The sequence below is a fragment of the Montipora capricornis genome, chromosome 12 (assembly GCF_036669925.1).
Source record: "Montipora capricornis isolate CH-2021 chromosome 12, ASM3666992v2, whole genome shotgun sequence".
NCBI classification, from domain to species: Eukaryota; Metazoa; Cnidaria; class Anthozoa; order Scleractinia; family Acroporidae; genus Montipora; species Montipora capricornis.
In genome coordinates this window covers 35574938-35587437 of record NC_090894.1, presented here as the reverse complement: position 1 = coordinate 35587437, position 12500 = coordinate 35574938, and the positions used below count along the sequence as shown (strand labels likewise).

The window sequence follows — 12500 nt, the reverse complement described above, 5'->3', positions numbered from 1 at the left end:
GTAAGGGTTTGTTCCAAGGCGATTTGACGCACAAGGGAACTTTCATCGCTCACTGCAGCGTGCTTTTTGCAAATTGACCATTGTTAACCAGGATGAACTCTCGGCTTCTGCCTCGAGATTCTGTTATGCTCGCCTGAAATGTTTCATAACAGTGTTAAACAATAGCATAGTTGATAAGAAAGTTAATATCGTGAGTATGTGGATGGGTTGCATTTCCGATCTTCGAGCTGGGACCAAAACAACATGTTATTCTTTTTTATTGAAAAGATGGATGACCTCCAATATCACCTTTCACTGAAAAGTGAAAAGGTCCCAACGGAAAACAATTGCGAATATCTGACAAAAGATCCAGTTGAACGTGAAAATTTAACCACCTTACTCACCCAAGAACAAGAGCGCGCTCAAGAACTTTCTGAACAATGCAGTTTTTTTAAGTCCACCGTGGAGCAACTGAAAAACGCAAAACAGGCTATAGAAAACGAAGCAAAGAAACTTCGTCAGGAATCTGACGGGCTTCGGGTAAGCATCGAGGAGTTGGACAAACGTCTTGCAGAGACCGAGCAAAGATGGAAGTCGTCAGAAGAGCGACTTCACGAAGAACGGGAAAAGTGCAAGAAACTTGAAATAGATTCACAGACGTTCAAATCGATTGATTGCGGAGTATGCAAGGATTTACAAAAACAATTAAACGAGATGAAACAAGTCAGTGGTGTTGTAGAAAAACAGCTCGAGGGAGAACGCGTAAAGAACGAGGAATTTGCTAAAGAGATTGAACAGCACAAGAAAAACGAATTCCGTGCAAGAGACATAACTGAGAGTATTCATTCTGAGGTGGAGTTGCAGAAATCCAAGAAAGAAAAAGATGAGCTTCTTGAGGAATTCGCGGAAGAGAGAAAAGCACATGAAACGCTTAGGTAAGTATTTTTGAAGTTCCATGAAAGTTGCCAACGCGATGATGAGAAATAGTGATTAATCAAACCTCCCGATGACGAGAACCCATTTGTCATATCAATTAATGTGGTCGCTTGGGAAGATGGTTGCTTTATTGATATTTGAAGGCTGGTCGTTTATTGTAAGTGGTTGCAAAAGAAGCTATATAATGGACTTCCAATGGATAGAGGATGTGTAAGGGGGCTTATAGATGTATTTTGTCAGTTTGAGAAAGTTAAGAAACGTTTTTAAACGAAACAGATTCCGTTAAGAACGATACTGTTAAGAACGGGTTTTTTCAGTTGAGACGAAGCTCTGACGAGGCTCTGACGAAGGGCTAACGCTCGAAACGTCAGCTTTTAGAATCTCTGTACGGTGGCCAATTTACATTATTAACTCCGTTGATAAAACCAAATTTATGTATTTTGAAAACAACATGATATTGTGTTCAATACGGCGTGGGTCAGGGTGAAGAGAGAGTTGATGTGAGTTAAAAAGCGTAGGGGATTGTGAAGAAGACTTCACTCAGACATCCAATACCTGTTAAGTTTGTTGCATCGTTCTATTTTAGCAGAGTTTCGGTGTCCACGGGTGAAAAGGACAAGACTAATGCAAAAAAAAAAAAAAACCTGCTTCCTGCGAGGCAGCGGACTTTTCGGGTTCAAATCACGGACAGTATTTGTCTAAGGTTCTGCCGAACATAAAATTCCAACACGCTTTATAAATAGGCAACTGGTCCCTTTTATACCCCTGTTACGTTTATTTCAATTGCGACTTTCCATAGAGGGCCCCCAAAAGCAGCATGCCTTTCATACCACCGCGCAAGATAAATGTTGGCCTTCTGGGACTATTGGCACGATGGGAAAGGATAAAGGTAGACATTGGTGCACTTTACTTTTCACCAAGTCGTAAACATACCGTGAAAACAGTGCTTTTGGGATAGGGTATTTCTCTTCACACCGATTTTCTTATCGCCTAAAACGCTAATTATTTTTCAAACATTCAGAGACAATGCTAATGCCACAAAAATAGCCACTCTCTCGTTTACCTTGACTTCCAGAAAAGAACACACATCCCTTTCTGAAGAGTTGCAGCATTTGAAGGACTCTTTACTAAGGGACACTAATCGAGGAATTGATCAGCAGCGAGTGATTGACCAGATGAAGGCAGAAAGACGAGAAACTATCTGTATGCAGGCACAACAACGGCAAGAATTGGAGAAAGATTTACACAATGCTGAGGCAAAGGTAACATGTGTTGTTACCACTTGACATGCATCAATTGCTGGCTTATTAGTGTTTCTTATTATAATAGACCCTTCCACACGGCATTTGGCGCCATCTTGGTTTGGGGGCAAACACGGCTAAATTTACAGTAAATGTATAGAGTTTTGGCCGACTGTGAACCGCTGTAGCGCCGCTAAAAAGAGACGGATTTCTACAGTGATCGTGTCTTTTAAAAGACATTTATAGTGTGATTATTTTCATGAAATATAAAGAACAGATTCAGGCTACAACAACCAAAAACGAATTTTTAAGATTTCATACAAACCCTTCTAAAATCATCAGGGCAAATTGCCGCGAAATTAAAAGTAACATGAGAACATTTCTTATTCGAATTACGGACGTCACACCTTCCTTAATAATGGCCTTATTTTCTGTTGAATGAATGATATCAACAAAACTATTAAAAGTGGTAGCAAAAGTTAAAAATCTGCCTCTTTTTAGCGTCGCTACAGCGTTTCAAAGTCGGCCAAAATCCCATACATTAACTATAAATTTAGGCGCGTTTGCCCCCCAGCCAAGATGGCGGTCAAAAACCGTGGAACGGTCTATTGTCCCAAATTGAGATGGTATGAACTCTCTAAAAACGTTTTCGGTTTTTAGTTGAGAAAGTATTTTGCGATTATTGTCATGTTGGATATGCGCTTCTTCGTATTTATGAATGTTAGAATGGTCATTTGGGTGAAATTGAGCAACTTTACTGCCAGCTGCCGCAAAGAGAAAATGCAGTCTTTGTATATTTCCTCAGGTGTTGCAGATTTTGAAGCCGATTGTGTTGCAGAACCCGCTTCCACTGATTGGACAAAAGCATATTCCGCTACCTTTTTCGACCCATCTATCTCTCTAGTTGTTTGAAGCCCAAGGAAATAGTAATTGCATGAGGCGCCCTTCCTTGGTTCTTACTAATATTGCGTTCTTTGCAGGCCTCGGAACTGGAATCGCAGTGTAGCTGTCTGAAAGTCGAAAAGGATCTTCTTGAACATCGCCTTGAAGTGGCAAACAAGCAGGTGGAAGAAATCAAACAGGAGATGCGTGACATGGAAAACCTGTACAGCTCACATAACACACGCTCCGTCACACACCTAGACGAGAACAGGGCCTTGCAGAAGTTGAAACAAATGGAATTAAGCGTGGATCTTACTAAACAAAAATGCGAGAAAGCGGAAGGGCGAGTGAAGGAGTTGGAAAACGAAAACCGGGAGCTGAAGTGGGCTGACATTCGGAATAATAACTTGTTGGAAGAACGTGACAAATTGAGACAACAGGTTCAAAGAAATTATTAATATGACGCAACCGATAGGATTGAGTTTTTTAGAAGAAAACCAACGTTGGAGTGTTTCATTTGCGGGACATACCATTAAAATTTACCGAGCGAGTTTGGAACGTAGATAAACCGTAGGAGAAAGAAAACGAGCATTGCTTTTCCTTGCGAAAACTCTGGTTGGAAATTTTGCAATTACTTTTCAGACTCCCAGGAGTTTCCTTTGATCTTAACGGGCAAGTCAAAACATAAATTTTACCGTTGAAATACAGTCAAAATTTCCGAGTTCTGATAAATAATAAGCAATGAGCAAATTGAAGTGCTTAGCCCCCAGCCTTTACGACCAGCAAAGAGTTTAAACAACGTTTGGAGCAAATCAAAATAAAACTCAATCATTCTCATAGTCCTAATTTGCATGTACAGTGTTTAGCCGTCGATTCGTGACATTGTATAATCGTTTACGTTTTCAGGTACAACAAGTCCAGAAAACCTTGGATGAAAAAAGCAAGAAACTAAGCGAGTTCTCCATTGAGGTAACGCAGCTTCGTACACATATCGACAGGCTCTCGGATGAAAACAAGAAGAACCGATCGTCTCTCGAGAAGAAGGACAACAAGATTGATAATCTTGAACAGAAACTATGGGCAGTCGAAGAAGAACTCAAGCTCGAAAAACAGCGGCATGCAAATGAGGAGGAGAGAACACCGGTACTATGTCGCGCATAATAGAAATTCTCCTTACCTGTTGCAGTGTATCCATGTTTGTTAATTTTGAGAATCTGCTTTTAGGACCATTTCAGGGAGGGGCGAGATGATGAAGAGAAATTTGTAATATGCTGTAACCATCTCAGTTAACACACGCAATACAATGAGCTTTGACAGTTTGAACAAGGATCTTCCTCTGTGAGATAAATTTCCAATCTAATCCCCTGCTAAGGAAAATTCTTCAGATTGAAGTACTCCCAGTCAGTATTAATTTTGTTAAACCAATGTCCGCCAGTCCTGGTCAAACATCTCAACTTACGCCCCCTGCTTTATATTTCCAGGGTCCTGCCCTTGAGGAACTTAATTCAACTATTCGAGTAAAACACGAGGAACTGGAACACATGACGTTCTTGGTAGACGAGAAAGATATTGAAATTGCTGAGGTACGCTCAAGTCTACAAGAGAACGAAGCCATTCGCACGAAAATAACGCAAAACTTGCGGAACAAGGAGGATGAGTTGAAAGCACTTGAGAGCGAGTTGGAGAGTACAAACGTAAGACTGTTGGAAGCTCACAAGGAACAAGAGAAGTCAGGTGCCAGGATCTTGGAATTAAAAGCTATCATTGAACGACAGGAAAAGGAAATAATCTTGATAACCGAGAGACTGGAATCGGAAAACGTCGAAAGCGAGATTCAGAACAACGAACTTGGAACAAAACGTCAAGGATTGGAAAATGATATGCAATGTTCCAACCACAGACTGCTTGAAGTTGAGAGCGAGCTAGAGTACGTAAAAACCAGTTGGGAAAAGGCAACGAATGAAAAGAGAGAACTGATTGATATTTTACAAGCTTACAGTAAATCCTTCGGCTGCAATGACTCGACAGATCTCACAGTGACTGAGGAATCTTTAAGGGCTCAGCTTAGGCCAAATCTAGAAAGGCTATCAAGTCTTTTAAAATCAGCGAACGAATTAGAAGATGTGAAGAAACAGTTGAAAAGCACAGTGGAAGAAAGGCGATTACTTGGACAAAAACTTGATGAGTTACAAACATTGTTCAAAGAACAAAAGACCTCTTTGGAGGAGGAAGTGGACGAACTTCGAGGGTCAGTTTTAAACGAGAAAAAGTTTGTTTTCGAGCTCGAGGACAAAGTTAAATTTGCAGTCAATGACAAGATGGCAATGGAGGCGGAACTGCGTCGAGTGCTTGAGCAAAATGAGGCAAACTCAACTCACGGTAACATGGAGACTAAGATGGCAGCATATGAAGAGACAGAATGTGAATTGAGACTGCAGTTGCAAAAAGCCAAAGAAAGTGTTATTGAATTGGAAAGTGAAGTAGCAAATTTAAAGGAGGGAATAACTTCCTGGGAAAGTCTTGCGATGGCAAGAGCAGTCGCTCTCGAAGAGGAAAAGACAAGAATGGAACAAGAAATGGCTCAAAGTACTCAGTGCTTTGAAGAAGAGAAACAGCAACTTTTGGAACAATTGCGTGAAATTAGTACTTTGAAAGTCAAGGAGAGTGAAGATTTTTGCATTGGAAAACGTGAAAAAATTGAGGAGTTGGAGAAGAAACTCTCTAATGCCGCCAAAAGCGCTGATGATTATGAAAGATCAATAGAGCATTACCAACTCAAACTGGCAAAACTGGAATATGAAAGGGACACTGCGAAAGAGAGATTAGAAAAACAGGTATTTTATCGCGAATTTATATCAAGTGTATAAACACAGGCGCCCCAAGCTCAGTGTAAGGGAAAGCCAACAAAATTATAAGGATCTGTATGGGAATCCCGATGAAAGACCTAAAAAGATAATTTTGCGAAAAAATTCTCAATTAAAAAGCTTAACCTTGCCATTGTGGGTCGCTTCCTTCCCATTTGTTTTTTATTTTTCGAGATTCGACGCGAATTAAGCCAACAGCTCCTCGCGGTCGGTTGTGAACGGTTGTAGGTAATTACCAAGGCTGAACACTGTATTCTCACGAGCCAACCAATTTGAGTCAAATATTCCTGGTTAAAATGTTCCCGTGGCCACAAATCCACTGTAGAGTTTAACGGCGAAGGTTTTTCTTTCATTTCAATCCGCTAGCTGCGCAATTGAAGCCCTGCCAGCGACGTCAGTCTGCTGTTAGTGTCCCAAACGAAACGATAAAACGATGGAAAAGAGCCTCTTTCCTATAGAACACCACACGGTGACCCTTGAGTTTCCACTTGGTCACGAGTCTTTGTTTGTGGCTTGGTAACGAGTTGGTAGGACGCATTGTTTAGTCAAGCTACCTTTAGGACTTTTCGTTTCCAAAAAGTGCTATCGGAATTGTTCTTTTCATGATCTGTTGTTGCAAGTTCAAATTCTTAATTTAACCGTGATATTTTTTAATTCCCTTGACACAGATCTCTGCTAATACCGCTGATAACAATGAGATAGAATCTTTAAGGCAAGAATGTGAGTTGGCAAAGAAGAAATGTAAAGATGCACAAGAAAAGTATTTTTCAGAATCTGATCGGCTGAAGGCCATTATTGATGAGATGCAAGGTAATGACAATACGTTGTAGGGAAGTAAAAGTTCTGTGCTTATTTGCCTGGTGTAGTTGAACGTTCTTTTCTATGGTCACTAAGGAAATGGTCAATGACAACAGACGCTTGCAGTTTCATTGACCTGCTAAGAAACATGATGATTGTGAAGCCACAAGAGGAGGAGGTTCTCACAATTGGCTCATATTTGTCCACGAACAAATGCAAATTGCTTGCCATAAGTTGTAGTATAGACGGAGACTCTTTGCAACTTGTCGCGGAATTACATACTCTTTCTTTTCCTATAGATGAGCAAGATGAATTTGCTCGACAAATCGACGAACTCAAAGAGAAAACTGCTGATAAAGATAGTGAAATCGAGCTCCTGAGGAGAAAATTGACTGAAATGAAGGACATCATTCAAAGTGCCACGGTAAGAATCATTCAAACAATAATTGCCCCCGCAGGGATTTCGCCCAGAGGCGAAATCCCGAGGAGGCATCCTAGTAGCTTGCGCGTATATCAAGGACAGTACTTACGGTTCAAATATGCAGTCGGTATACTAGAAAAAATCTCGACTTGCTCGAACAGGGGCCGCGAGGAATCGGTAGGTAACGATGACGTTTCTATTTACAGCGTGACACCAAACATCAAGGTGTAAACTAAAACGTGAGAAAAGTGTTGTAATGCTGCAATTGTTTGTTAAGTTCCGGTTTGAGTTTTTAATCAATTGAGTTGCTGGCAGAATTCAGAATACTAAAGCACGAAGGGGAGTATTTGCTCTTACATAAAGGAGATGTGTTGAAATGCTTAAAAATATGCGAGTTTTTATCGCTTTCCGTGTGTTCCTTTATCCTGGTAGAAAAGTGGCGACTAGTTTCGCCAATATAACGGGAATTACAACACGCACAAGAAAATTGGTAAACTACCATGGATTTTAGAACAACAGGAGTACGATCTTTAACACTAAACATGTTTTTAATTTTGAATGAAGTGAAAACTAATTTGATAGTTAGTTTCAGTCTCAGTTTCTGTGTTTAATATACCATATCAACATACCATTGTTGTTCAACAAACAATGATTAATGACCTTTGTGATTAAAACGGTTTGAAAGTATATATATGAATATAACAGCTACATAATGCATGAGCAGTAGCACAAAGACATTCAATGAAATATTTTTAAAGTTATTGTAGGTTATCTTTTTCCAAGGGCAGATGAATGAAGCACTCAGTTTCTAGCTACATGTTGTACTTTAGCGCAGGGCCAAACAATTAGTTTTTTAAAGTTATTGTTATATTTTTGCAAAGACAATAGAATGAACACTGAGTTAGTTATAGCCTATTACACCATTTTACAAAAACACCAATTAGTTATCTTTCTAATTAAATCAGTTTTCTGTGAACATGCAAAAAAAAAATGTAACAGCTACGTATTGTAAAAGCAATAGCACAAAGGATCTAATTAGTTATTAAAGTTATTGTTATCTTCATGCAAACACAGTTGAATGGGACACTTAGTTTCTCTGTTACATATATCCTGCTACATCATTGTTACACAAGGAATAATAATGATCGTTCTGATTAACACAATTTTCTTGGCACTATGCAAACAAAAATTATATATAATAGCCATATTTTGCATAGGCAGTAGTTCCGTTTTGTTAGTTTTACAATATTTCTACCAATTTTTCAATTAAATAACACTAGATATAGTAATATTGTCACTAAACTATATCCCATCAAGGCTGTTGCCTAACAGGAGCCTGGTAGCCTGGGGCTCCCAAAGAAAAGCTCTGGGCTCCTTAATTTTTCACAGCAACATCTTTCACTTCATGTGTTGGGCTCCTAAGTTCTCAGCATTTAGCTCTGAGGGCCCTTTTAAAATTTTCTTAGGCAGCAGCCTTGCCCATAATAAAATTATTTGTAAACAACTGCGACTTCGTCGATTTTCCATACTCTGTTCATTCCAAACATCCTATTGCCTTTTCCGCCTTGCCTTTTCTAGCCTGGATTTCAGACTATTACTTCGACTCATTTTCCCCTTGAGAGAGTAAAAACAACTCAAAGTAATCGTCTCAACTTCAGGCTACACCTTCTCTGATCTGAGTTAAAAGACTATTACAACAGTCAACACATACGGTATCGACTATAATAATTTGCAAATAAAAATAATGCAGCACTTTGCATCGCGGGGGCAGCTGTAGTGTCAACTATTACTAGTAATAAGAATCATGTGAACAATATAATCTTGAACTGGAAGTAAAAATGACTGATGTGGTGCGGTCAAATGATCAGTGTCTGTTTAAATTTACGATATTACTTATTGCTTCTTTTTGTTCAACACGAAGGGACACATTCTCCAAGTAGGCCATTTAAAAGACCTAGTTAGCCACGCCCATGTTTTTGTTGACATTTAGGAGTTTTTGTTCTGTATTACTCTTGGGACCAAAAATAATCCTGAGAAAATTCTAGATGTTTTTATCGGCTCACCTATATTTATTTGACACCCAAGCAGTTGGCACTGAAAACAAGGCAAACAGTTAAATTTAGTTTAATTCGTTGCTTGCGCGGTACTTCGTAAATAATGATAAGAAGTACCGAGTCTCAGAAAAAGTAAACTAAAGATGGTTTCATTTGTCGCGCTCGCAATACACACTTGTAGCATTAGATGAAATGCTCTTATTCTCCTTTCCTAGAATTTCGGGTGTTGAATTTAAAAAAATTGCTCAGTTCCACAAAACTCAGTTGTATTATTTATTGGTGAGAAAATGAAATGAACTGGGAAAAGATAAAGGCTTCTACAAATTGTGATAGAGATGAGTATTCAAATGTTCGCCTGTGTTCAGTGCTGTTTAAGGTCACCTCGACCGGAAGACACGCATAATATTATTTTAACCAGGATCATCGATCCGACGGTGAATTCGCTGTTCGTGATTCCTTGCAATGTAGCCCAAGAAATTATTTCTCCACTTGCCAGAAATGATAATACATTGATATTGTTCTAGCTTTTAAACGTTCTCTGGTCTTCGAGGAATCATAATTCAATAATTGCGGTACTCCTCGGTTCAACAACGATTTCCGTTTCCACTCGATAACATGTTGCGAAGAGCAAGTCATACATAAATAATCATAAAAAATGAAATTCTAATAAACAGCTTATTTTTTCAGTGCAAAACAGATTTATATAGATCTTATGATATTCTTTAGTTTGATTGAAAATTGGCCCTTTTAGCCTCGTTCGAGTTTAAATAGTCTTTTGAATTTTACGTTTAAAATCGAGGTCAAGAGGGCCAATTTATAAGTAAGCAAAATAATACTAAAATGGCGGCCATTTTGGAATAAGGTGTACGGAAACAGATTACTTTAACAGTCACAGAGGTCCGAGTTTCGGGGGCACGGAAAATGGCGACTGAAGTGTTGTGGGTGCGCAATGCAAAGTGGGTGACTAGGGTCCTTTAAAGCTTCACATAGATACTCTTCGAATGTAATCCTTCTGAGCGCCGCCGTGTTTAATACTATTGACGACTCATATGAACTCCGGAAGTCCTAGAATCTGTGACTGAAAATCCTGTCTCCAGAGCCCTTAGTTTTCTCGTGCGAAGGTCCCGCCGGCTAATTGAAAGCGATGGGATCTGGGAACGAGAATGGGTAAGAATTTAACAAATAGACTCCATGTTGCCGTGCGTCTGTTCAGTAATAGATCACAGATGACGAGAAATTGTGATAAGAACAAAAACGTGGCACACGTTGCGATCGCCTAGTGTGTCACTAATCACATTTGTTTTGTAAGAGTTTTTAACGATGATGTCAGCTATAGTACGGATCACAGATGACGTGAAATTGTTGTGACAACAAAAACGTGGCGATAGCCGAGTGTGTCACTTATCACATTTGTTTTGTAAGAGTTTTTGACGATGACGTCAGCTACAGTACTGTACTGCACGGGTCAGAGATAAGCGTTCGCGCTTACTCATTTTAAACACGTTTATAAGAAAAGGAACAAACATGAGTGCGTTCGGAAACGCGTTTCCAAAACACACCTGTGTCGAGGCAATTAAGTATTATGAGCTAGCGCTTTTGTTACTTAAACAATGCCCAGTAAAGACTTTGAGAAATGTGAAGAAGGAAGGCATTAAATTTCAGTCATTTTCTAATGCGCCTATAAAATAGCATTTGCATCATCATTCGATGACAATTATTCTTTGCTGTTGCATTCGTCGTTCCATGTAAGCTTAAACCGCGAAGTTCTGATACTCAAGGGCTAACGAAAGAAAAAATAACGTTAACATCCATCCTTATAAATGGCGTAACTTAGCCTACGTTGCCTGTGTGGCAGGCCTTCTGAAGTGAAGAGGCTCTGCGCAACGGTTAGTTGCAAAGTCAGACCACACCTCGAACTCGAAAAAGCTGTGGAAACACTCGCCTGGGGCTCGTGTTCCCACAGCATTTCTCGTTCTCCCAAACTTTCACTCGTGTTTCTATAACTCGATAGAAACACGGTACATGTTAAATCTATTTGTTAAATATATAGAAAATTATAAAAGCGGAGCTCCTCGATCATTATTTATAAGTATGTTTTTCTTTTCAGATATTATTTTTTTATAACTAGTCTGCTTCCGGAAGACCAGTCGATCCTCCTATTACTTTCAATTAGTCTATTTTCCCGTGCTCGTGCTTACTCTTTCTTCCGCTGCTCGTCAATATAATTTTTATGCGTGCTCTCTCTCGCTGTCTTTCACGATGAGCATCGCTTACCTGTCACCTGCTCACTGTTCTTTTTTCCTCACCCTATCTTTGTCTCTTCTTTCCTCTTTCTTCGACTTAAAAAAGTATGTAGCTTGTTTTTTGGTTGTCTTCAAAAAATATGCTTCTTTTACTATAACGCAGCTTCAAATGCAGTACGTTGGCCATGCAACTTCCCGCCGGGAAAAAAAAACGCGAGTTCCAGCAGTGCTACATTTCGCGTAATTGCTTACATCTAAAGTTTAATGGCGGGCGGTCATATGAAAATTTATCGGAGTTACCATACACCTTATTCCAAAATGGCCGCCATTTTAGTATTCTTTTGTTTCATTGCAAATTGGCCCTTTTGGCCTCGTTCAGGGTTAAATATTCTTTTGAATTTTACGTTTGAAAGCGAAGCCAAAAGTGCTAATTTGCACTGAAACAAAAAAATACTAAAATGGCGGCCACTTTAGAATAGAGTGTAAATTTTCGTAACCATGGTGCTCCACACGCGCGCCTTTGAATAGGCTCGATTTCCGCCGCTCACTCGAGTTCGGGTATCCTCCCCGAGAAGAGACGGCTGGACGCGTGAGCGATAGATTGTGTCTGTGACGTAAATTCAAAATATAATTTATGCGAGTTAATAGTTTCGGGGAAATAGCATTAGACATCCCAAAAACACTGATTTTAAGAAAACAGAAATTACATAACAATGCTTAAAACGTCTGTGCGAAGTTTCCAGATGATACGAGCTTGAGTTTGTGGTTAAATGATCAATGTGAGTTTGAATTCAACCAGCGAATCATGAACGAAATCTTCGGCTGCCTTAGCTCTCAGTCGACTTCATCGGGCCCCTCGTTTTGCCACCAATAAACTCAGCAGTAATTTCAATTGATCTTGAGCAATTTTACTTGCTCTTACATTAGCGAAGTATGAGGAGAAAATTGCAAAAGCAATGAATTTGAAAGCCGTATTTTGACCTTGGCGCCAACTGGAAAATCAGTGAAGTTTGCGAACTCAGGCGGTAGAAAACGACACAATTCCCATTCTCCAGCTTCTTGAACACTTTTCGTTGTCGCAA

The 12500-nt window shown here is 39.6% G+C and overlaps 1 protein-coding gene across 1 annotated transcript in view; it reads left to right on the top strand.

The window, feature by feature from the left end:
• Positions 1-12500, top strand: part of LOC138026716 (centromere-associated protein E-like) — an 88844-nt gene that overhangs the window by 48110 nt on the left and 28234 nt on the right. The window contains exons 29-35 of the mRNA XM_068874166.1: positions 268-914; positions 1991-2177; positions 3137-3478; positions 3945-4181; positions 4520-5872; positions 6571-6712; positions 7000-7124. Coding sequence (XP_068730267.1) covers positions 268-914; positions 1991-2177; positions 3137-3478; positions 3945-4181; positions 4520-5872; positions 6571-6712; positions 7000-7124 — 3033 coding nt within the window. The remainder of the gene's footprint in view (positions 1-267; positions 915-1990; positions 2178-3136; positions 3479-3944; positions 4182-4519; positions 5873-6570; positions 6713-6999; positions 7125-12500) is intronic.